Here is a 27657-nt window from a genome sequence, read left to right on the forward strand (position 1 = left end):
TTTTTTTCATGCTTATTTAAAATCCTTCTCCTGTCTCACAAGAGACCTCACATCCTATCTTTGGAACTGTTCTGTTGTACTCAAATCATCGACCTTCTATGAAGAAGTTTTGATTCAAGAAAATATGAACATCTCTACAGGTACTTAGATACATCCTAATCTCATACGGACTCCTTGGTTCCATTTTAGGGACATTCCCAAATCATAAGGAACTTTGACAGTTTGCATAGGAAAGAGAGCATGCCAACCTAACATCACTCAGCAGTAACCTGTCCATTACTATTTTTATATTAAATAGTTTGGATGACTGAGATTTATTCAGTCCTCTAAAATGAGCTAAAATACAGTGGCAAGATCAGCTGAAGGCAGCAACCAGTGGTCATCAACACGAACTGTACAATTTTTTCAATAGTTTCTACGAAAATATCCAGCTGATGTTAGCTTGATTTGTGACCCGGCTATATAGGACACATGGAGGAGGGAGATGAAATGGGAATGACTGAATAATTATGATGCTTAGTGTATGATAACTGATGGGTAATGTTCCATCTATATTGTAGTGATGATGATTAAGTGCAATGTATTGACTGTGTTGATACCGTGAAAAAATGGTAGAAAGGGAAGATGAGGATGAAATGACAAGGGTGACTGAGTGTGATAATACAGAGTATAGTTAGCTGACTGGGAGGATGATGATCAACACATCGGGGTGTTAGAGGGAAAAATAAAGGAACTTTACACAATGGGAAATATAAATGACATGCTGAGTAGGATAACAACAGTGATACCTGGGTGATATTGGGTGCAAGAATGTGAACTTGGAAGAGGATAAATATGTTGAAAAAGATGTGAATGTTTCAGATACTGAAGAGGAAAAATAACTGATGCAGGAAACTGGATGACTACTGTGATCAAGAAGATGATGATGACAGATACTGTACAAGCAAGATGGTCAAAAGTTAGAGGTTGAATGAGATGGTGAAGAAAATTGACATAAATAGATGAAAAAGATGTATGTGGACAGCAGAACCAACAGACTGGAATGACCACTCAATCGGGAAGCAAGTATGAGGGAAGACTAGTAGTGTGATGGATTAAGATTGACTGAAGAAGTTGAAAAGAATATGGCTTGATGGAGTGAAACAGCTTACCTTACATGAGTCACTATTGTTTATTATACAGGTACTGTATTCATCTTTATTTACATTTTGAGATCAAAGATCAGTCAAGTAAGTCTTCAAAGACAATATTGAGACAGTACAGTGTACAGTAACGGGAAAGTGGAGAAAATGGCTTGGAAAATATGATAGGTAAATACAATAGTGAAGTAGGAAGGATGAGTACCTAAGACTGAAGATAAATAAATGAGGAGCACTATGAAGTGGATTAATAAAAAAGATGGGGATGGATGGATGGATGGATGAATGAGGCTGTGTAATAAAAGAAAATAGATGAGTGAAGGAGACAGAGAATTGTATGAATGAAACTACACAGTGGGACAGATACATGATACAGAGCAGGTTGAATTAATGGGGTAGTGATCCATAAAAGGCAGTAATAAAGATAAAGGATATTTTTTTATGTGATTGGCTACTGGGACAGAAGCTCAGGATAGATGATGGGAATGAAGTGAGATGAGTGAATGGTGCAGCTGAAAGGATGGTCACAGGAAAGTATGGTTACAGGAAAGGATGGTGATGTGGGGATGTAGAGAGAAAGATCAGAGGAGAGGGGTGGAACAGGAAGTGAAGTGGTCCAGTGAAGGCATAGTCGGCAGAGTAGGATAACAGAGAGGGAAGGTTAGACGATGTGGAATTTGTCAAGACTGAAGCGGCATGGAAGAAAAAGGGATTGAGAAAATGGTCAAAGGAAAAGAATACGAGGTAGAAAAGTTAGTAAATGGAATGAAAAAAAGATGGTTATTAGAGTGAGACCATTAGAGTGAGATATAGAGTGGGGAAGTTAGTGGAATAGGATAAATAATGGGGTGGGATGGGAGAAAAAATAGCTAATGGAGTACAGTAATGGAATTAAATGTTGCTGGATTGGGATGGATTGGGGGGAAGAATGGGTCGGAAGAAGGGGAGGGTTCACGAAAAGAGAAGAGGATGAATGAGAAATGGCCACTGCCAAAAAGGATGGGCCATGGGCTTCAGTAGCAAGGATGACGGAAAGAGTGGAATGGAAAAGGAGGAATCACATGAGGTTAGGTCAGATTAGATTAGGTTAGGTTTGGCCATAATTAATATTCTCTCCAGGATTTAATGTTATGGTGAAGACAAAATCAGGAAATTAAAAAACAAAACCTAAATAAAACACTGTACTGTACTATCATATGATAACTGAAGAAAAATTATAAATGATGGAAAATCAGTCTTGTGATGGAGGAGGTACAAGGTGTGTGACTGTTGATGGTGGAGGTACAAGGTGTGTGACTGTTGATGGTGGAGGTACAAGGTGTGTGACTGTTGATGGTGGAGGTACAAGTTTGCATTAATAAGAAAACATGTAAAGAGGGATGCATTAATTTTAGCTAGTCCACAAAATAATAATAATAAATAGGATGAGGAATATGGAAATGTATTTGGTAAGTGATCATTGACAGTGGGAATCAGGTTTATGATTAGATATGGGATGTTTTGTGCTACTATTGATGGAAATGGTACATGGAGATGAAAATATTTAGAAGAACTTAATATTGGTATGTCTATGCAAATGATCTGGGCATATGAGCGATGATATGTTTGTGATTATCTGAAAATTATATCCTGCTGGGGAAGGGAGATCTGAAAAGCACATGTTGACTTCCATGATAAAGTCAATAAACATGATCAGTACTTCTATTCCTAAAATACAAGGGGAAAATAAATGTTACTATAAACATATATATATATATATATATATATATATATATATATATATATATATATATATATATATATATATATATATATATATATATATATATATATATATATATATATATTTCCTAAAATATATCATTTTCATTAACATGACATGAAGATGAAGAGTTAAGGTAGTGAGAATGATAGATGAAGTGTGAAGGCAAATACTTTGGAAAAACAACTGCAGTGTCAAATTGGAAAAGTCCACCACAAGACACCAACACCACACAAGGAAGAAACACCAGAAGTCAAGGCAGGAGAGGGGTGAAAAATGGCCAAGTTTACACTGGAGTCACTGAACATCACTACCAAGTCTGCAAAAGTAACCTAAGCCAAGAAGGACCACACACTTAAGAGCACTGATCACAGGGAGTACAATGCTCACACAGTACGCTCATCAGCACTGTGGACACGGAGGAATGGGGGTATTTATATTCTGAGAAGAACAAACTCAAGAAATATAGAATAAGGACAATTACAGTGACAAAACATCATCAAACACTGAATAACACAGCAATGATTATTAAAAACATTTGCCATGAAAAGACGGAGGGTGGGACGCACTTATTTAAGGGGTACTGAGAGGGATGGTGGAGGGCTGCAGAACACCATATACCAGGGTAATCACCATACAACACATAGTGGTGATGGTGAAGGTGGTAGTGATAATTAGTAACACCTCACCGAGAAGTTGGTAAGAAAATTGTTTGTGGTAAAGATTAAGCAACAAGTTGGGATTATTAGTCATAGCTACACGTAATCCAAAGAAAAGTTAGTGGCTGGTGTAAATTGCACAAACAATGCAGTTTATGAGGCAGAAGTTAGTCATATTATCCAATATAATACATGCATAACACTTTATCACACTGCACACTGAACAAGAAACTGAATATATAGTTACATTCCCAAACAATTCAGACAACCACTAGACACTAGCCATCACATGTGGGTTAAATCAATAATCTATGAATGACCCAACTGGATTTCTTCCTTAAGAATGAATGCAGCACAATCAACCAATATATTGTTCCAGCCTTCCAAGTACAGTCACCAATTAATATATAGTTTATCTTGTACACAATTTTATCTCAGCACCCAGAATTAATAGAACTCTTCAAGAATCTTCTATTCATCATAGTGTTGTTATCTAGGTATACCATAAAGTGTGTGATTCTACTTTATCAAAAACAAAAGAGTTTCAAAGTTTCAAACCTCTAAGTTAACTTTGTTAGGTTTTACACAGTGCACTCAGTTTACTTGAAAAGGGATCCCATTTCATTAAGATGGTGAAATACAATATGTAAGAATAAAAATAATTTATGAACTGGTAGATCATGTCAATATGATATATGTCCAGTTGTAAATGATCAAAAACCCTGTGATCATACACAATAAATATTTCTTCATGTTGTAGTACAGGTATCAATCTAATTCTACTCTAATCTAAATATTGTAGAACAGGTAAACCAGCCAACATAGCGCACAAGGCGTCTATATTTCTTGAATGCTCTATTACTGTTCAGTTTCTTACTAAGTTGATTCATCATTAAAATTCTGATCTCCATTTAATTTTCCACTTTCATAGACAATGTCTTCATTGTCTAAGATTTATGACATAATCTGCTTCCATCCTGCTATGCCACACCAATCTTGTCACTACTGTTTACCTCTACCCCATTTACCATTAAATAAACGATTGTACGAACTCATCAACTCCTTATGCATAATACATACTATGATTATGTCTGTATCATCTCAATATACCTTCAACATATTTTCTATCCACTTACATTTCTGATATTTTCTTCTCTTCAATACAGGGATGCCAATACATCTTATATGATGTAAAATACGGTAATAACCTGACGTGACTAGTATGTGTCAAAATGTATCAGGAAGTCCTACCATAAAGTATTTTCCTTTACTGGATACACGATAAACCGCGCGCTATAACAGTTACTAAATAATCTTCCTTCATCACTCCTTGTCTTTAAAGATATTCCAGAAAATAATAAAGAAAAATCTTTTTCATAACTTCTAAGAAAAATTATCTTCACATAACTTTAAAGACTGCAGATTTTTGATGAAGAACTCAATAGGAATATGAGATAACCTTTATTTGTATCTCACATTTTCAGCTCTACAGGTACAGCACTTTCTTAATTTTTCATTTCACTATAAAAATCCTACTGTCAGTTACTGGGTAGTAAGCCCTTTATAATACTAATACAGAATTTACTGACAGTGATCATGATTTGCTTCAGTTGTGATGTGACTCAATTGTTTTTCTGGTAAATCCATTATTTTCACCTTGGATAATTACCTAAATTTTGTATTATTATTCAGCTTCTTTTCTGTAAACCAGATATTTTAAATCTCCAAAGTTGTCTGTTGAATAAACTACTGGTAAAACCTTATCGGCAGTGCTTAATAACTTTGGCTGACCAGACAACAGTAAAAAAAAAAAAAAATGAACGTGAATTCCTAGAGCAAATACAGTATATAAAAGCCTTGTGGAAAAAACTCATTTCAAGAACAGTGTGGTAACCTTAGTGATGAAGATTTCAAGAACAGTGTGGGCTTTATACTCATGGTTTCATTAACCAATTATAATATGCATTGTAGATAATTTGAATATCAATCATACCTATATAACACACTTGGACTATCAGAGAAAGGGCTGGTGTACTATAGGCAAAAATAATCTTTATAAAAAGAGTTAGCAACCCAGAAAGTAGGGGTCATGAGGGGATAAAAACAACTGTTAAGGTGGTCACAGTTGTTGGTTACCTAATCTACACACATGTGGGAGGAACTACACTAGACACACTGTAGACACATCAAGTTTGCATATAAATATATTAATGGTAGGGTACACATAGTTTAAGATCACTATACTCAAGAACCGTAATAACACTTGAAATATACTGTATAACAATAATTGCAACACCTAAAGGATAATGAGAAAATAGTCTGCAATGAGGTAAAAAAAAATCTGCATACAACAAAATGTCTTACATTGTAGGCTTGGACTTATTGATAAAAATATCTTTTGATTCATCCTGGTTACTATTATGGATCTTTTGGAAATGAACTCAAAATGAGGAAATGACAAAAAAAAGAAAATGAAGTTTCATGAAAACACTTTGAATTTGGAGTGACTGGGATTCTTAGGAGTTAACAGGCAACTTAAGGTATACCGGTAAACACAACATCGGGGGAAAGTCTGGTCATTGTTTATGTGTATTAACTAAGTATAATTTAAAAAACAGGTGGAAAATTTGCATAAAAAGAAACTTTCATGTGAAGATAAAACTGAAGCAATGAAAAACAATATAATAACTAAGAAGGGAAACCTGACAATGAGGTCAGTTTGGCAGGTAAAGAAAATATAATAATCAATATCGGACCAAGAAGAAAAAATTTTGATATTGGAGGTACAGTACCGGTGGGTTACAGTCATCAGCGGCACCAGCAACATGCCAACAACAAACAAGAATGACCGAGGCTGTTTAGCAAAAAGCTAAAAGTGTGTTGAGGTAAACCAGGAGGAGGAGACAACTGAGGCTACAGGAGTAAAACTATTTCAAGCAGAAAAATATTGGAACAAAAGTAAACACTGACTGCTGATGACGGAGAATTATTGTACAAGTGATTGTCAAACTTAATATGTGTGGGAAATTTTGTTTGATTAATGAAAATTGTAAGACAATATGGAAATTTTGAAAATAAAACAAAAGAGAACTACATAATGAGAAAGAAGGCCTATAAATGCATTTATCATCAACCAAGGATTTTAGAAGAATAAGAAAATAATTTATCAGTGGTGAGTTTCAAGACAGATCATTATGGAAAATAAAGACAAATAACTGAAGGAAAGAACAGGTCTTAGTCACTCCAAAATAGTAACAGAGGAAACCAAAGAGGTGTATCTGACAATGACTAATATCTGGGGATTTAAAGAATATGGGACATACACGAAAAAATTTCAGATTCAAAAACACTATAAAAATCAGTTACAAAAAATTTGATTGTCATGTGAATGAAAGAAACTCAACTAGGAATATTTGATGTAATAATCAATATATAAGTACAGTATATGAAAAGCTGGGAACTACACATAGTACAGTACAGTACAAGTTATATCATTAGAGGCCGCTGCTCTGATGACAAACTAATGCCTGATGTTAATGAGGAACCGGAGCCAAAACTTGAGTACAATATATCAAATGGTAAGAGTTGAGAGAGAGGGTTAATGGGGCACCTATTACCAGAAATATGGGAAAATAACTGGAGTGGTTTTTTATCACTAGGGAGAGAGGGAGGGAGTACCTGGTCTCAGGCAGGGTTCTTTGGGTTATCACAAGAACCATCAACATTAACACCCTGCTGAGGCTGGTCATCTCACACATCATCAGAGCTGTGGCACTTACAGCCTACTGTGATATCAGTGGCTGCAGAGTGTTGTTTCCTTAACATGACTGATGAAAGCTCAGTCTTCAACACTTGAGCTATGACTTGAACAAAATGTTACATACATGGTTGTTATATCGTTCAAAGTGAAAAGTTTGGTCAAATACAGAGAACTAACTGGCCTGATGCTATGGACGTGACAAACGTTAAAAAAAGGTCCTAACAAACGGCAGGTTGTGGTCAACAGTTGCTTGTGAGTGAAACTGCCTCAATAGCAATGACTTTAAATTTTTTTCATGCAATAAGAAACCGCTGTCATGCCTACATGCACTGTAATACAGTCTTAGAACATGCATACAGGTTTGAAAAATAATGCACCATTAAAAATATTCCGAGTTTTAAAATTGAAATTACTCACAGATTTTCCGATACAACCAGTGACAGTACACAGTGTCAACCAGTGACAGTACATCGTGTCAACCAGTGACAGTACATGGTGCCAACTAGTGGCAGTATGTAGCATTAACCAGTGGCAGAACATAGTGTCAACTATTGGCATTGCATTGTGTCAACCAGTGGCAGTACATAGTGTCAACTAGCAGCAGTACTGTATGTAGTATTAACCAGAGGCAGTACATAGTGTCAGCCAGTGGCAGTACTGTGTCAACTAGTGGCAGTACATAAGTGTCACAATGAAATCATAACCTACACAATAGACAACAATTTCAGTCACATCCGAGCTGTCCCCAACATTCACACACTTGACAAGCTCACTGTTAAGTAATTTGTTAAATTTTAAAAGCTGCTGAAATGCTCAGCTGGCAGAGAACAACCATCACCACATAGTCCTACATTCACTTCTCACACTAGTAATATTTGATAATTTTGATCTTGCAATGTACATGAGTTTCTTGGGATACTAATATGAATAAAAACAGTATATAATTTTCAAATGTCATATAACTGGATATAACAGTTGAAATAGCAGATAATGGAAGTTCTCTTGCCTAAGCGAATACCCATCACCAGACACAAAACAGTTTGTATGCAGACATGTATGGCAGACACGTGACAAGGTAGGCAGTGGGTGTGGTGACTGGAGAGGGCAGATGGCACGTGAAGCAAGTTGACAGATTAGATGACAGGAGAAAGTTAAGCAAATATAAGATAAAGGCTTGGTAAGAGAATAAATTGTGGAGAAAAAATATTTAGGCTTGTAGAACATCCTGTCCTTCTTGGAATTATTTAATCATAAGTAATTATCATACAAACAGCAAAGCATTTAAACCAAGTTTTTCCTCCTAAGTACAGAGAAAATACTTTTCACATGATGCAAAGAATACCACACTACTTGCAATAATTAACATGACTTTACTAGCAGTCTCTACTACAGTTCTAGCAGTGGTTCTACTTTATATCTACATTATTACTCTGCAATCCATTCAGCTGGCTACTTTACCTAACAACATTATACATAAAGTGAGGAGGTAACTCAAGAAGAACATTGTGGTAATTAGATAAGCATCTGTAAATATTTGTATGAAACTTTATTTTTGTTATAAATGTTAAAATACAATTTTATTAATGCTGGTAAAAATAGTAGTAGTATGAGCGTCATATGGTACAGTGCTTGGCATTTAAAATTGTACTGACATAAGTTAATCTCGATTTGTGAAAAAAAAAAATAATACTGTATCTGTAAAGAATGTGGGAACCAACCAATGCACTGAACATTATACAAGTGCAACCAGCAATTCTGCTGATAATGTGAAAATAATTTACATATAGAAAAATGTATAATAACTTGTGCAACATCCCAGTTAGATATTTACCTCCAATAACTCTATTACTTATACTGGTGTATATTTTGGGAGAGCTTAAACTACTGTACATCAACATTTAAGGAAGGACTCAAAATGAATGTAAATATTTCCAGTGGAGTGTATGTAACAGCAGTGTTCTTCTTGGCTACTCCCCCTGTACTATATCCTGAGCACTAGCATCAGATCGTATTATCATCCGTACTTGGACTTCTTTAACTTAATGTAATTGAAGAATTTACAATGCAACAGTTTTGTTTTTAGAGATTAGTTTATTTTCTTCAGGGTGGGTATTCATCAGGATACTGAAATCCTTGTCCCCTAAAACCAAAACTGGGGTTCCTGGTAAACAAAAAACTGTTTCTATTCTGTACTGTATTTATTATATTTTTATAAGTTGGGAGAAGAATGTGACACTTCAAGCAATGAGCATGTAAATCCTTCAGGGATTTGGTTAAAAAAAAAAAATTCAGTTTACAAAGCACTAATGAACTCAGAACTACTGATTAATTACTCTGGCAAGTATGGAGAAACTAATGAAGAACATGTCATTAGTAGCCATGTAATCTTAATCACTCTAATGAAACTTGAACAATGAAGTCCAGGTAAGAATGTAAACAAAGGCTCTCAGAAAATGGGTACTCACAATCTTAGGCTTGAAAGGTGGCTGAACTTCTCGATTCTCTAACTTCTCCCAGTCAATTCTCCTGAAGAAAGGATGTGTCCGCACATCCTCTTCACCCTTGGGGCTACAGCCTAGTCGCTTCAGGGGCAACTTGGTGAGGAACTGAGAGAGAACAGGACCTTGAATTTCCAGCAACTGTTATACAAGCTGTTATACTTTTTGATCTATCAAACATAAAAGGTGAAAAAACATAATGAACTTTTTTTCACACAAATGGTAATAGTATACTATACTGTAGTACAGACTCTGTACAGAGTCTGTACTAACCCCTGAAGATGTGAATTACACGAAAGCGCTTGGGAACTTCGTGTTTTCTTCTTTCCTTGTGGTTATCAGCATATATATATATATATATATATATATATATATATATATATATATATATATATATATATATATATATATATATATATATATATATATATATATATATATATATATATATATATATATATATATATATATATATATATATATATATATATATATATATATATATATATATATATATATATATATATATATATGCTTTTTACAGTTTCGCTTAGCGCGATTTACCGTATACGCGGTGCCTCGCCAGAGCCGAACTTTCACTTAACGCGGGTTTTTTCCACGTATACGTGGCGAGTGTCCGGCTCGAGACGCTATTTTTAGATTCGCCCCACCCGCCTGCTCCCGCCTCCTCCCCCCTCCCTCCGCCTGGGCAAGCCGTGCTGTAAGGTTGCGCAGTGCATGTCTCTGTTGCGTTATCACTGACGTCATATGCCGTATCGGACTGTGATTGGCCATGCATCCCTACCCCCCCCTCTGCTGCTAGCTGTAATTGGCTTAAAGTATTATGACGCGTCCACCCGGGGGAGGGAGGGAGGGAGGGAGGAAAGACGACGCTTCACCTAGCCGCGGCAGTTTCATCCCTCCAGGCCACTCCGTGTATATGTGAATCCATTGTTCTGTGAAATGGCTTCCGCCTCACCACCACCGCCACCAGAGAGAGACCTTTCCTTACCTGGACCCAGCCGCCCTAAGCCCAAGAAGACACGCCGTGGTCTAAGTTACGAAGTGAAATACCAGATCATTCAAGATTTGGAGAAAGGAACACGGCAAGTTGATCTCGCGCGCCAGCATGGCGTCAACGAATCTACGATTCGCACTATCAAGAAGGATGCAGCCAAGATCAAAGAGCACATGAAAATCACAAAGTCTGCAGGTGCTTCAACGATCAAGTATTGCCAGAACAGAGTGCTGGCAAAAGTGGAAAATTTGCTGGTGAGTTATTTGATTCGTCAGGCGCGACGCAACATGGCGGTGGACACTCGCTCAGTGCAGGAGTACGCACGTGAACTATACGCAGCAGTGTCACGTAAGCTGGGAATTGCAGAGCCCAAACCCTTCAATGCTTCCTCTGGTTGGCTGCATAGGTTTAAGAAGAGGAACACGATCACCAACATCAACATAGGTGGTGAGGAAGCGAGTGCTGACCGTGTGGCGGCTAGAGATTTTCCTCCGTTTTTACGTGAGATTATGGAGGAAGGACAGTACACCGACGACCAGGTGTTTAACATGGACGAATCTGGTCTTTTCTGGAAAAAGCTACCTTCCAAGACCTTCGTTGTAAAGAATGCCAGCAAGATTCGGGGCCGGAAGATGCAGAAGGAACGCATCACCGTCCTGTTTACCACCAATGCCTCCGGTACCTGTAAACCAAAGTTATCGGTGATTCACACAGCCCGCAAGCTGCACGCCTACAAGAATATGGACATGAACAAGCTTAATGTCCACTGGCTAACCGCACGTAAGGCGTGGATGTCCTCTTCTCTGTCCCTCTTATGGTTTGACGACTGTTTTGTTCCCGACGTGAAGAAATTCTGCGAGCAACAGAATGTTCCATTCAACATTTTGTTGCTCCTTGACAACGCACCTGGACACTCGCCCCTACTTATGGATCGTCACCCCAACGTAAAAGTGGTCTTCCTTCCTCCCAACACTACGTCATTAATCCAGCCCATGGACCAGGAGTTGATCTGCAATGTGAAAGCTGCGTACTCTGCAAAGAAGTTCAAGCTCCTGAACGACTCTACCAACACCAAGGATGAGTTGCGTAAGCTGGGTGACACCGACAGCGAGAGTAAAAGCGACGAGGACAAGGAACAAGAGGTGGCGACTCAAGAAGTTCTCGTCAAACAATTTTGGAAGAAGTTTAACGTCAAACAAGCTGTAGACTTCTTGGTGGAGGCATGGGATCAGCTGTCTATTGCTACGATTCGTCACGCATGGAGACATGTGTTGCATGGCATACCAGCTGAGAAGAGGAGTGAACCTGTGACTGGTGAGGTTCAGACTGTTGCAGTAGCAGTGGACCTTGCCAGAGAAGCTGCGCTCAATATTACAGCTGAAGGCTTCTCCGAGACCACCAACGAAGACATCCTGGAGGTGATCAGAGATCCTGAAGTGACTGCCGACGAGATGTTGGAAGAAGATCACGTCAGTGAAGAGGAGGAAGAAGGTGCGTCATTCTCCGAAGAACACAGTTTAAGTCATAGTGATATTAAGGGTGCCATGGAGTGTGCAGAGAAAATGAGGTCCTTCCTTTCCCACGACAATAACGATGACCGCTATGAAGTCTTCCATACCCGGCTGGTGCAGGCTATGGAGCCGTACATCAAGGTGTATCAAGACAACATAAACACCAGCCGTCAAAAAAGCATAACCGAGTTCTTCGCCAGCAACCCACCACAGCCATCCCGAGCCAGTGATAGTGACAGAGGTAGACAGTGAAGATGACTTTGAGGGATTTGTCAGGGAGGCCATAACAAGTGTGGGTGACAGTGATGGTGACTCACCTGAGGGCCAGTAGCCTGCCCTCTGCCTCGGAACCAGCCTCCATCCCTGTACGCCGACCCATCTCTTCTACTAACGTAAGTGTTCAACATAACTTTTAGTTTTCCTAACTTAACCTTTATTTTTCCTAACCTAACCTCTTCTATATTACTTGTTTTTTCATACCATCATTAAGTTAAGATAAAATTTTTACTTCAACATAGTAGTTTGAAAGGTAAAAAAAAAGATGTTGAGAAATACTACTACCTGTACGCCACTGCTAGATGCTGTGGTGTCCCGTGGGTGCACTGATGAGCCATGCAGAACACCCACATATATCAGTTATCAAATCAAATATCAAGTAGGATATGGCCTCTCTCTAAATAAGGGTCGTCAAGCTTTTATAAACACTTAATATCTTAAATTATATCAGTGGCATCTGACAAAGTATCTATTATAAATCATTAAATAACGGGTGCAAGAATGCTTACGGCAAAAGATTATTAAGCTTTCAGTGTGATCTACGGTAATTTAGAAAAAAAGTAATTAAAAAAATGACTAGGCGTCATGCACAACGCTGGCCCTCTGTAAAGTTGCAAATGATCTCTTTGATGAACATTTAAATAATTAGTTAATATTTTTATTTATATGATCCGATTATTATTTCAAGTAAAACAGAAAACTGAATAACTTTCCCAAGTGAAAAAACTATAACTGAAAGCGGACTGTAGGGTTGTTTAGAAATATTAAAAAATAATAATGTGGACCAGTTTTGTCCAGCTGACGGAGAGCCGCCGCCGGTCTACATAGCCTCTCGACAAGTGAATGCAGTTTTCGAATTGCACGCATTTGTACCCATTACATTTACATAAACCTTATTAAATAGCCACTCTTATGGAACAACAACTCTTAAGTAATATAATATATCATTGTATAACATAAGACTTCATGCTTATTAAAGGAAAAAAATATTAAATTTGACTAGAATGGCTCAAATTCCTTATGCCCCAACACAATAAAGTTTATTTTAGCATGTTATTGATAGGATGGTTACGTCTATATGTCCACTGAGGGCATACGGCTTATCCTTCTGCATGCATTGAGGGACGCTGAGTCTCCTCGACTTTCCTGAGTGAAAACTGTGGATTCTAAAATTAAATCTGTATTATTAGAGATACTATTTAAAAATATATTTTGCTTTCTACTAGGCCTGCATGCATGCCTTGCATTCATTAAGAATACACCACTGGTTAGATGACAGCAAATAAGAAAAATACAAAAAGAATATAAGAATTAGATGGTAAGTTAATGTTGAATGAGAACCATACTGTGTACTTACACCCTTGCAGCAATCCTTAGATTCTTTGGAAAGTGACTTGGGGTATGAAACATTATGGTCAGTAATGGCAGCAAAGAGTTCCTCTTCATCTTCCCCATCAAATGGTGGCTGCCCAACCAACATCTCATACAACAGGACTCCATACGCCCACCAGTCTACGCTCTTACCATATGGCTGGTACAAAATAATCTGCACAACACAAACCATTGTATCACTTTTGGTAATGATATTTTAATATTTTTGTTTTTAATATTGTTACAATACTGTACACATATTGTTAAGACTGATGAGTTTTATGAAAAAAGAAACTTCTATCATTCATCAAAAAAATACAGAACTTTATGGTACTGTATTTGCATTATTAAGGCAAAATAAAGTAGAGGACATCTCATCAAGTTGCTAACCCTTTTCACCTGACCCAAATCCTAAAAACTTCTAATAAAGATAGTGTACATTACCATCTATAATACTTGTTGTCCAGAATATACTGACCTCCGGGGCAATGTAGTCTGGTGTTCCACAGAAAGTCTTGGTAGTTCTCTCACCCGAAATCCCTTCCTTACACATACCAAAATCAGCAATCTTAATGTGTCCATCCTGATCCAAGAGCACATTGTCCAGTTTCAGATCACGGTAGACGATGCTGCGAGAGTGCATGAAGAAAAGCCCGATAGCGATCTCTGCTGCATAGAACCTGCCAGAGGAAATAACTGTTTAATCAAATTACCAAGATAAAAAGGATCTTGATGGAGAGAGAATATTCAGGTATGTTATGAGTTCAGGTGCTGTAATTGTTTTAAAATGTTTTTGGTCTAAGGTTTGTTCATATATTAAAAAACTTCTATGAACTGGGAAACTATGAATGTAATAACAGAATGCCCTGGCTAAACAGGTAATTTGCTAAAGGAGAAGAATTCTCACATTACGCAAAATATCTAGTGATAAATAACAAAGTAAAGGCTCATCACAATATCTTTACTGATTCAAAAGTTAATCACTGCAGAAGATTTAGATCATTGACCTTCTTGTAACATTCATCTGTGTTTCATTGACAGTAACTTGATGCTATACATTTCACCCTGGAATGATACATAACTCGTAAAAATCTGCATCAATAGAAGACTCGGTTATCTGAACTTTTAACTTGTAACCATTTACTATAACCCTAACCTTTGATACAAACTTTTAACCCTGGTGTTCTGCTCTTTGTCTAGTAATAATGTATTTTCACACGAAATTGAATACATATATCTGCAATGAAATATTGTACTGTACAAGAATCATATTCAGGTCATTGTTTTGAACTGTGACCTTGATCTTTGACAGAGATGTAATAAATAAATATATATATATATATATATATATATATATATATATATATATATATATATATATATATATATATATATATATATATATATATATATATATATATATATATATATATATATATATATATATATATATATATATATATATATATATATATATATATATATATATTTTTTTTTCCCAAAGACGTTCATATGAACATAAGAACATAAGAATGGAGGAAACTGCAGCAGGCCTATTGGTCCATACTGGGCCATTTACACCCAACCCCTATCACTCATATATCCATCCAACTTATGTTTGGAGCTATCCAGCGTATTCAAGTTAATGATGATGTTTGGTAACTTGTTCCATTCATCCACTACTCTATTTCCAAACCAATGTTTACCTATTTTGCGCCTAAATCTAAATTTGTCTACCGGTAATTTAAAACCATTGTTACGAGTTCGCTCCTGGTTGGATAGTTTGAGTACCTTTGTAATATCCCCTTTGTTCAGCCCTGACTTCCATTTATACACCTCTATCATATCGCCACTCACTCTACGTCTCTCGAGGGAGTGCAAATTAAGATGCTTTAACCTGTCTCTGTACTCAAGGTTCCTAATACCGGGATTAGTCTTGTCATTCTCCTCTGAATTTTTTCTAGGGATTCTATATCCATTATGTAATACGATGACCAGAATTGAACTGCGTAATCCAAGTGAGGTCTCACAAGTGCAAGATATAGTTTTAGGATGACCTCTCTAGTCTTGTAACTAACATTCCTTTGTATGAACCCAAGTACATTATCAGCCTTGTTTCGAGCAAATACTCATTGTTTACTTGGCTTAAGGTTCCTACTTATCATTACTCCTAAATCTTTCTCACATTCGGATTTTTCTATAACATCGTTGTTCATCTGATGTCTGGTTTCTCTATTTACATCTCTTAGACTAAATACCTTACATTTGTCCACATTGAATTTCATCTGCCATTTTTCAGACCATTCAAAAAATTTGTTTAGATCTTCCTGTAGTTTTGCGGAGTCCTCGTTAGATTTAATTACACGCCCTATTTTCGTGTCATCAGCAAATTTACGCCAATATCTATGTCGTTTATGTATATAATAAATAATATTGTTTCAAGCACTGAGCCTTGAGGTACTCCACTAGTGACGTTGCTCCAATCAGATTTAGTGCCGTTAATGCTCACTCGCGGTTTCCTGTTTCCTCCTAGCTTATGAAAAACCCGAACGGATACATATGTTAACATGTTCATATGCCAATGGTGTATGAAAACCCTGAGAGTAAAGGAATAACTTCTGTAACACACATTTCAGGATGGATGGACAGAAAAAAAAATGTAAATACTGTGCACACTGTTCAGTTGTGCTAAATAGTAGGTTAAATCCATGGAATCTTCCTTTTCCTGTATATATTCCAGTCCAGCCTTTAGAGTTTAAGGCAAGTGAACCACCAACTACCAAGGATGATCAAGAAGTGGTTAGGGCATGCTACACTGCACAGTTATATTCGTACAGGGCTGATCACTTGCCTTGTAGCACTTATAATGACACATTTGAAAAACTCCCACATACATACAGTACACAGAAAATCACTGTTGGCTGGTCAGTCAGGAAAGGTGGGCAATGGGCTGACAAATATAGACAAAAACTGTGATAAAATGGATATACTGCACTTTACTGTGCACGTATTTGAAGAGTGTGAGATACAAACTCTCAAAGGGAAGAAAGAACTTAGATAAAATATTACAGACTCTGAAGAGCTCAGATATAATTGGAAGATAAGTAAGGTGACAAACTCGCTGGATAGAAAACCCTGAACTTCAGGAAAAAAACATATTGATAATAGAAGAAAAATCTATACTGTACTGTATATACAATACACATAAACTTATGAAGGGAGAACAGTAGAAATTCATAATACAGTAAATGAGAAGTATAAATCTGAAAGGGATAAAGGCTGTACACTGTGAGGTATACGGAGGATGGATACATACACAGCAACAGGCTCCTTGAACTTGCCACACTGTTGGATCTGGAACATGAGATCACCGCCATTCACGTACTCCATCACAAAGTATAACCGGTCCTGTAACACAACAAATACTTCAGGTTCGTTATATCAAACTGAGTAACTATGGCAAATTATGTCTGAAACATGAAGAATATTTTTACATTTCATTAGAACAATTATAAATATACAATAGAGAAATTTTTATACAGTACAGTACATAATGGATATTCAAACTTATGGTCTAAAGTATAGGGTAGACAAACTCTTCTTCATTAAAGTTGTTAACAAGGAACATTAATACAAGTTAATGTATTTAATTACTTTGCCTCTACTCCTCTTATAAAACCAATATATTGTATAGTGTAGCAGAGAGAATAATAAATCATGACAAAAAACATACAATAAAAATATTGTTTTACACAAAAACAAGAAGACAAGAAATGTTTAAAGCATGAAATAAAAATACCTCCTCTCAATAATATTACTTACCAATATCTAAACCAGATTCTCAGTTAATCTCCATAATATACTGTAGTTTATCAGCATTGTTTAAAACGACCTTTTGCCAAGGAGTTGACACATGACCTACCATAGTCTGCAGGGGTGGATCAAAGGGGGAGGGGGAGGGGGTTCGTAGGGGTCTGGACCCCCTTTTCATCAGAAAGTTCCAATACTTTTTCCTTTAATGCAGTATTGTACTCAGGCATTTCTGTATAGTAAAAAGTAATTACTATTGACTTCAGAATATCTCCTATTATCAAGTGCACATGGCTTTAAAATTGCCTCAAAATGCCCATGATATTGGTCAGATTTCAAATAAGTATCTGGGGTCTTACAGCGGCCCCCCCCCCAAACCCCCCCAGCTGGGTAGGCTTGCTGTGCTCGCCATGTTTCCCCCACCCACAACTTCTTGGACCCCCCCTTTTGATATTCGTGGATCCATCCCTGGTCTGGAAACAGGAATGGGGCTGGACAAAATGACCTACCATAGTCTGGAAACAGGAGTGGAGCTGGACAAGGAAGGGAGGCTTGTTGGCCAGGGCGAGTACTCTCTTCTCTATCATGGTACATTCTACGTCATCGTCCTGGATGATGATGTCCTTCTTCAAGATTTTAATGGCATAGAGATCATCCGTTCCCTGATCAAGAGAATAAGAATATGTTATTTGAAGAATTTTACATTTTCTTCACATGATGGTGCAAGTGGATCCCATAGACATGACTGTCCCATTAAGGACAGTGTGGATACAGCACACTGTATACTAAGCCTTCGGTGCACAAGGAGGCAGCATGGCTAGTACTGCTCTCGGCTGCCTTCATTTCACCAAGTTGTAACCTTAGGTGCTTATTTACAGCTTACCTGATCACTAAATCAGAATATTAAAGAGTAACCACAATTAACCAAAGCCCCACTACAGTAACACTAAAGATAAAACAGAAGAAAATCACTAAAGAAGACAATAACAAGAGTACCGCCGCTTCATGGAGCAACACACACCCAGGTATAAAAGGCACAATTAGGAAAGTCACGCGATAATTTCTGAAAAATACAATTTAAGGGCTTTTTCTATGAAATACAACCTGAGTCATAACTCAGACAAAAATGATGAATACAAACTGGTCTGCCCACGCTTGACGGTGATCATCTCTTCCATGTTTGGTGCTGATGAGTAAAGCCAATGGATGCTCCTCAAACACAAGAATTACCCACTGTGATCATGATGAATACCTCTTAAGTCAGCTGTAGCTCAACACTCAGCTGTAGCTCAACACTCCGCTGTAGCTCAACACTCAGCTGTAGCTCAACACTCAGCTGTAGCCCAACACTCAGCTGTAGCCCAACACAGTCATTCAGATACGGTCAGTGATGTCATGAGCCATCTCCAGTTCAGGTTGGAGATATGTACAGCACAGCACCACTTCATTCCCACTCATAATCATCTAACCTAAACTTGGTTAATTTAAGTTAGCTTATATTGGCCTAAGTTATCTCAAACTAGTTCCTGCCACTCTCCCCTTACACAGTTCCTCCTATTAGCCGCCTCACTAGTTCCTGCCACTCTTCCTTTGACAGTTCTCCCTATTAGCCGCCTCACTAGTTAAAGCCACTCTTCACTTGCACAGTTCTCCCTATTAGTCGCCTCACTAGTTCCTGCCACTCTTCCCTTGCACAATTCTCCCTATCAGCTGCCTCACTAGTTCCTGCCACTCTTCCTTTGCACAGTTCTCCCTATTAGCCGCCTCACTAGTTCCTGCCACCCTTCCCTTGCACAGTTCTCCCTATTAGCCGCCTAACTAGTTCCTGCCACCCTTCCTTTGCACAGTTCTCCCTATTAGCCGCCTCACTAGGTAAAGCCACTCTTCACTTGCACAGTTCTCCTATTAGCCGCCTCACTAGTTCCTGCCACTCTTCCTTTGCAGTTCTCCCTATTAGCCGCCTCACTAATTAAAGCCACTCTTCACTTGCACAGTTCTCCCTCATTTAGCCACTCTTCACTTGCACAGTTCTCCTATTAGCTCACTAGTTAAAGCCACTCTTCCCTTGCACAGTTCTCCCTAAGCCGCCTCACTAGTTCCTGCCACTCTTCCTTTGCACAGTTCTCCCTATTAGCCGCCTCACTAGTTAAAGCCACTCTTCACTTGCACAGTTCTCTATTAGCCGCCTCACTAGTTAAAGCCACTCTTCCCTTGCACAGTTCTCCTATTAGCTGCCTCACTAGTTCCTGTCCTCTTCCTTGCACAGTTCTCCCTATTAGCCCTTCACCAGTTCCTGCCACTCTTCCCTTGCACAGTTCTCCCTATTAGCCGCCTCACTAGTTCCTGCCATTCTTCCCTTGCACAGTTCTCCTATTGCCGCCTCACTAGTTCCTGCCACTCTTCCTTGCACAGTTCTCCCTATTAGCCCTTCACTAGTTCCTGCCACTCTTCCTTGCACAGTCCTCCTATTAGCCGCTTCACTAGTTCCTGCCATTCTTCCCTTGCACAGTTCTCCCTATTAGCCGCCTCACTAGTTCCTGCCACTCTTCCCTTGCACAGTCCTCCCTATTAGCCGCTTCACTAGTTCCTGCCACTCTTCACTTGCACAGTTCTCCCTATTAGCCGCCTCACTAGTTCCTGCCATTCTTCCCTTGCACAGTTCTCCCTATTAGCCGCCTCACTAGTTCCTGCCATTCTTCCCTTGCACAGTTCTCCCTATTAGCCGCCTCACTTCATTCTCTGAAGTATCTGTACCCATTAATCCACCCCCTTTAAAAATATTGAGAGGAATAAAGAAAACTAATAGGCTGATAAATGCTATAAAATAAATTGTTAAATGTTTGGATTATTTTTTTCTCTCTATCGCAAAACTACTAGGGCACTTGACTGCTCCTGGGCCACTCTCCTGATGGAATTGGAAACTGTCACAAGAACTTAGCATCAGCGGTCCCTGGATGAGGGTATACAGGCCTGAACCGTCTCTGAGATCATCAAAAGAATCATTGGTAAGGATAAGTAAAAGCAGCCGACGGGGTTATCTAAGAGCCTTCGTTGAGAGAGAGTCTACCCATAAAAAATTAAGAGCATTAAATAAAACTGAGTGAAATAAGAAGTGAGAGAGCAGTAGTTAGACCCACAGCTTGAAGAGAGAGAACAAAAGGATTGGAGAGAGGGAGGGAGGGAGGGAGGGAGAGTGGGTATTGCTGGGTTAAAGTGGATGGGGTGTTCACTAGCTCGCCTCTCTCTATCCTATCTCCCATCACACACACACACACACACACACACACACACACACTCAAATGCCCCAAATTCTACCTATGACCTAAACATTATTATATACAGTATACAATGGGTACAATAATTCTTACTGCTAATAATAATTCATATATAATACACACAGAATTATAGGGAATGTAATGTACCTCAGAATATATCAGCGTGGTGGTTCGTAATACCCAGGGCAGACTGTGGGGAGTAAGATAGCGGCGGTCTGATGATATGCCCAGCTGAATTAATTAATCCAGAATTTACTCTCACCAAGTCTCACATTATCAAAGGTTCGTATGTTAAATTCATCCTGTATCTAGAGACGTGACAGCATTTACAACTGCACGGCTAGCATAAGTTATGGGATTTATATATATTTTCCGAGATAGGTGGTGGTGGTGGTGGTGAGTGGTGGTGTGGTGGGTGGTTGGTGGTGGTGGTGGTGGTGGTGGTGGTGGTGGTGGTAGTAGTAGTGGTGGTGAGTGTGTAGTAGTAGTGGTAGTGTAGTAGTAGTAATGAGTAGTAGTAGTAGTAGGTAGTAGTAGTAGTAGTAGTAGTAGTAGTAGTAGTAGTAGTAGTAGCGGTGATGGTGTAGTGGTGGTAGTGGTGGTGGTGGCGGTGGTGGTGGCGGTGATGGTGTAGTGGTAGTAAAGGCAACAAGCCTCCAGAAGCTGATTTTACACCAAGTGGCAGGAGGATCAAGCGGTAGAACACGATTTCAGAGAGCAGCTCGACGATGGGCTGATAAACAACCCAACAACAAACAACCTAAATCCGAGTGCCGAATGGGGTATCCTCGACACTGTCATGACAAAAACCTGCAGCGAGACCCTCGGCCAGATTGAAAGAAAACACCAGGATTGGTTTGATGAAAATAACCAGGAAATCGCCGTACTCGTCAATGGTAAACGTGCTGCCTTCACTGACTGGCAGAACAACCCTCAGTCTCAGACCAAAGCTGATACCTTCCGCCAGAAGAAAGCGGCGGCCCAGTGCAGACTTTGTGATCAAGGGACGAATGGCGAAATAAAAAAGTGTGTAAAACGGAAAAATTTTGTGGATCAATAAAAGATGAATGAGAGAGACCCTCCACCTGGAAGTGAGGTAACATGTCCAAGTCAATTACCTTCTCTAAGTCAGGTAATTGGTCTGTGCAGATGGGGCTGAGGCCCTCTATCCCTCCCTCCCCTAGTAGGCGAGACGCCTTCGTTACTCCCACAACAGACAGACAGACAGACAGACAGGCGGTGTTGGTTGGTTAGTACACAGATTGTTGACTGATCTCTTCATTCACACTCACATCATTATTGCCTATACATAACTTTTTATCTTTATGTGCCATTTTGTTTTGTTTATCTAATATTTACCAACAACTAATGGAATATAAATCACTTTATAAATACAGTATACTAGTTGTACTGTAAACCTAACCTAACCTAACCTAACCCACGCTAACCTAACTCACGCTAACCTAACTCAAGCTAACCTTACGTAACCAAACCTAACCTAACCTAACCTAACCAAACCCAAGCTAACCTAACTCACGCTAACCTAACCCAAGCTAACCTTACATAACCAAACCTACCCTAACCTGGCCTTAATGGGGCTCAACTTAACCTAACTATATGGTTAGAGGCTCAGTCCTTATGGGTATTAAGATGTAATTAGGAGAGAGAGAGATCTTCATTAACCCAACTCCTGCCTGTAAACAAAGAGGTTGGGTGATAATGTTTTTGTAAGAGACAGTAGTACTAAGTAGTAGTGATGATGGTGATAATGATGGTGGTAGTGGTAATGGTAGTGGTGGTGATAATGATGGTGGAAGTGGTAATAGTGGTGGTAGTGGTAATGGTGGTGATAATGGTAGTGGTGGTGATAATAGTGGTGGAAGTGGAAATGGTGGTGGACGTGGTAATGTTAGTGGTGGTGGAGGCGGCGACGGGCACACAGCAGCATCAACTCCCGTGTGTTGTGACAGTCAGTCGTGCAATATTGAACGGTGGCAAGAAACTTGATTTACGCCCTGTTAACCCCTGCCCCCCACCCCATACATACATACACGCATTTTTAAGCATTTCCCTGCAATCACTGTTATATTCTTGAGACTCAGGCTTTATGATGGAGATGAGTGGTGGGGATGATTGATGGAGATGAGTGTTGGAGGTAAGTGATGGAGATGAATGATGGAGTAAGTTGTAACATCAATAACCTTGTTCCAACAACATGATCATTACCCACTAAAACCACTGGAAGCCCAAGAGTTAAAACTGTACCAAGATTGTACCAAAATCAGAAGTTTTAATCAGTTCACTAAAAAAAAAAAACACGAAGAAAAGAGATTATTTAATATAAAACAAACAAAAACATGCAGTTTACTCCTTTCATAAAGTCAACTGTTCACACGATCCTCTATGAAAAAAGTGACCAAAGTTTTAATTATGCCAAGTGAAAGATCTAAAATGAACTTTTTTACCTGAAGAAGAAAGAATGATTTTTAAAACAAAAGAAAGAAAGATAAAAAAGAAAAACAGAAAAAAGAAAACAGAAAGAAGAGATCGAAAAAAGAAAGAAAAAACAAAGAATAGAAGACAACCCCCATAACACAGGGAAAGAAAGAAAGAAAGAAAGAAAGAAAGACCCCATAAAACAGGGAAACAGTAGCAAAACGAGAGAAAGTAATGAAGGTGACACACACACAATAAAAATAAAAACGTGAGAGATTTAGAAGAAGGCACACGAGGAGATTGGCGGCCATCTTGACAAAAGCCAGACCTGGACGGACACACCCGGCCACACCCTAACACACACACCCGGCCAGACCCGAACTAACACACCCGGCCACACCGTGCACAACTGGACGGCTCCCACACTGTATGACCCTCTTCCACTCAACACCGCTAACTTCTGTGTATCACATTTAAGAAGTATAATTAACACCTGCTAAACACTTGTCAATTTTAAAACACCTGTCAAATACCTATAAATTTTAAAACACCTGCCAAACATCTGTCAACTTTAAAACATCTGCCAAACATCTGTCAACTTTAAAACACCTGCAAAAACACCTGTCAACTTTAAAACACCTGCCAAATACCTGTCAACTTTAAAACACCTACCAAACACCTGTCAAATTTAAAACACCGGTCAAACATCTATCAATTTTAAAACCTGCCAAACATCTGTCAACTTTAAAACACTTGCCAAACACTTGTCGACTTTAAAACACCTGCCAAACACGTCAACTTTAAAACAGCTACCAAATACCTGTCTACTTTAAAACACCTACCAAACACCTGTCAACTTTAAAAGACCTGCCAAACACCTGTCCATCTTCCTTAATGTCAATATCTGCCTCACCTCCGCTGATGCTCGGGGGCAGGGGGGTCAAGGTTTCCGGGAACGCTGTCAGGTTTGGGATTGTAGTCATGCTTGCAATCGCTTTCCTGTTTGCAATCGTTGACATGCTTGGAATCGCAGTCAAGTTTGGAAGCACTGTCCTGTCTGGAATCGTGGGTTGCTCTATGTCATGTTTGGAATAGTTGTCGTGGTTTTAAAATTGTAGTTGGGATGGCGTTAGGTTTGTGAACGTCGCTATATATATATAGAGGAAATGCACAATGAAGACCTTTTCAGACCGAGAACTAATTGGATATTGGAGTTTCACATTACAACAGTTGTTTGGTTGTTGTTTTTAGGAGCTACAACCATCAAGGCCTTCAAGCACCGTCCACCACAACTAGAGTCTTCCACCATCCACCAACTAGAGTGTAGATAACAACTTTTACATCCCCTCCATCGATGATCTCACAGTTGCTAATCAGTGGTGGTGGAGAGGGTCACACACTGTCCCCCGCCGGTACATAATGTGCTGGGTCTTACTACAGATGGATGCTGAAGTGTAGAACCGGTCGATGGTGTTGGTGGGCCAAGACGACGGTGGTAGCCAAGGAACACAGCGGCCAAGTGACTCAGAGGCCAAGCGACACAGTGGACATATGATACGGTGGCCAAGTGACACAGTGGCCATATGACACGGCGGCCAAGTGACACGGAGGCCAAGTGATACGGCGGCCAAGTGACACAGTGGCCAAGATGTTGACAGTGTAGCCAGATCCATCAGAGGAGGAAGTCGTCAACAGAGGGTAAAGGTTGGTGGTGATATTAGCTGGTATATATATACCTGTATATATATATATATATATATATATATATATATATATATATATATATATACTGTGTATATATATATATATATATATATATATATATATATATATATATATATATACAAAGTATATATATAACACACACATACGTACATATTCTTACCTTAAAGTAGTCCATTAATTATTCTAATATCACCTCAATAATTTAACTACAATGATATTTACGTTTTAAACTACACAACTGTTGATACAGCTGCTGAAAAAGGCAATCCAGGTTACAGAATATTAATACAGGTAATTTAAATTACAATTAAAACTCATGTCATGATTCAGCGCGCGCGCGCACATACACACACGCACACACACACACATTACCTTATTTTTGTCCGGTAATTTCTCTAAAACAACAATGATAGTTAATGTTGTTAAACAAAGTAATAATTCCCATAGCTCCATAAATAAAGAAAAAAAAATAAGAAAACAGTCAAAATTTGCAACGAAAATGAAGTCAAACACGAACCGACAGACAATTATATACTAATTATGCTGTGAGTATTGCAACTTCAATTCGTGCATTTTTCCCCCACTCACTGTTACCGTCCTTTCATAAAGCTGGAAATAGCAACGGCGCAACAACCTGCTTCAACAGCCAACACTTTTAATTAAATATTCATGCAATTAATTTTTTTTCTCGAAATTTCATATAAGCTGCACTCCGACTCACTAATGAATTTTTCATTTTCATCTGAAATGGTGTGTGTGTGTGTGTGTGTGTGTGTGTGTGTGTGTGTGTGTGACACCCATACGTGACATCTTTGTGAGTGTACACGAAGAACCACACGCACACACAAACAAAAACACACACACACACATACACACACAAAAGTTACCCAGCAACATCATCACTCACACGGGTAAGTAACTCACCTGACACTAACCCCCACCCACACACAGGTAAACTGACTCACCTTACGTTCAGCCAACAGCACCTTGCCGAACGATCCCTTGCCAAGTACCATGAGGTAGTTGAAGTCGGTGGCGCGGATAATGTCGCGCTTGTTCATGTTGTGAGGGATGTGGTTATCGGTCGTGGATGGCGTCTTCTTGGTGATCGATGTCTTCTGTACACAACAAACCACACGTTATACCTATCATCATGTCAATGTGTCGTAGTTATCATTCTAGTAATGCATAATGATCCTAGTATCATCCTAGTAATTTATAATGCCTAAATTTGATATAATTCCTTTAGTATCATCCTAGTAATATATAATGCTTAGGTGTGATATAATGACTCTACTCTCATCATGTCAATGTGTCGTACTTATCATCCTAGTAGTATATAATGCTCTTACTATCATCCTAACAATGTATAATGCTTAGGTGTGATATGACCAGTAACATCCTAGAAGTTTATTAGGCTCAAGAATGATAAATATCCTTATTATCAGTCTACAGGAGTATTTAGGGCTCAGCAGTGTGAATAATGGTGGTTGTGGTGAATAATGGTGGTGGTGGTGAATAATGGTGGTGGTGGTGAATAATGGTGGTGGTGGTGAATAATGGTGGTTGTGGTGAATAATGGTGGTTATGGTGAATAATGGTGGTGGTGGTGAATAATGGTGGTTGTGGTGAATAATAATGATAATAACTAAGTACTGGTTCATGAGACGGTTTGGTTGCTTTGGTGATTATCTGATGTTACGTATGGTTGCTATGGTGACATCTAACAGTGGTTAATGGTGATAGGAGATAGTGTTCAGCGACTAGATAACAATGGTGATATTCCTGACTTAACAACAGTAATAACCCTAATGACTGACTGAAGAACAAGGTAATCGAGTAATAGTAACTACATAATAAACATAACATATAATTAACGCTGATTGGGTTATTATCAGCCAATGCATACACAGTAAAGATCCTTATTATCCAATGAATAAACAGTAATTGAAACATCCTTAGAGGGAGGGGTGGGGAGGGGGTCGAAATCAACATAAGCACAGTCCATCGTGTTTTTATTATGAATGGGAGGAGCAGTAGTAAGGTGGGGGGAGGGGTATATATCGTAGTGAACACAGCTGATTGGTGGAGCACAATGACGACACTATGCGTAAACATTACTACGTGACTGTCAATTGTGAATGGGCAAATGGAGAGGGTGGTGGCGGTGGTGTTGAGGGGTGGTGGCGGTGGTGTTGAGGGGGGGTTCATAATGACATTTATTTATATATATTTATGTATACATATCTAAATAATGATTGAAGAGAGAGGAAGAAAATTTATTTACGTAAGGGATTGGTAAATGGTGGTGAGAAAGAGAGATAGAAGGGAGAGAAAAAGGGGGTTATGGGAGAGAGTGGAGACTGAGGGCAGATTGAGAAGATTGGAGAGAGATATAAGAGAGAGAGAGAGAGAGA

The 27657-nt window shown here is 38.8% G+C and overlaps 1 protein-coding gene across 4 annotated transcripts in view; it reads right to left on the reverse strand.

Moving 5' to 3' along the window:
- LOC121860337 (protein kinase C, brain isozyme-like) overlaps positions 1-27657 on the reverse strand; it is a 118988-nt gene that overhangs the window by 14791 nt on the left and 76540 nt on the right. For 2 of the 4 annotated variants that reach the window (XM_042357413.1, XM_042357411.1), the window contains exons 7-12: positions 26206-26355; positions 18314-18466; positions 17311-17402; positions 14473-14674; positions 13981-14169; positions 9786-9926 (exon numbers count right to left, since the gene is read on the reverse strand). In XM_042357413.1, the coding sequence (XP_042213347.1) occupies positions 9786-9926; positions 13981-14169; positions 14473-14674; positions 17311-17402; positions 18314-18466; positions 26206-26355 (927 nt within the window). Of the gene's footprint in view, positions 1-9785; positions 9927-13980; positions 14170-14472; positions 14675-17310; positions 17403-18313; positions 18467-26205; positions 26359-27657 lie in introns of all 4 variants that reach the window. The other 2 variants (XM_042357412.1, XM_042357410.1) reach the window with 1 other exon arrangement.

Source organism: Homarus americanus, unplaced genomic scaffold (assembly GCF_018991925.1).
Source record: "Homarus americanus isolate GMGI-L3 unplaced genomic scaffold, GMGI_Hamer_2.0 scaffold48088, whole genome shotgun sequence".
Taxonomy (NCBI): Eukaryota; Metazoa; Arthropoda; class Malacostraca; order Decapoda; family Nephropidae; genus Homarus; species Homarus americanus.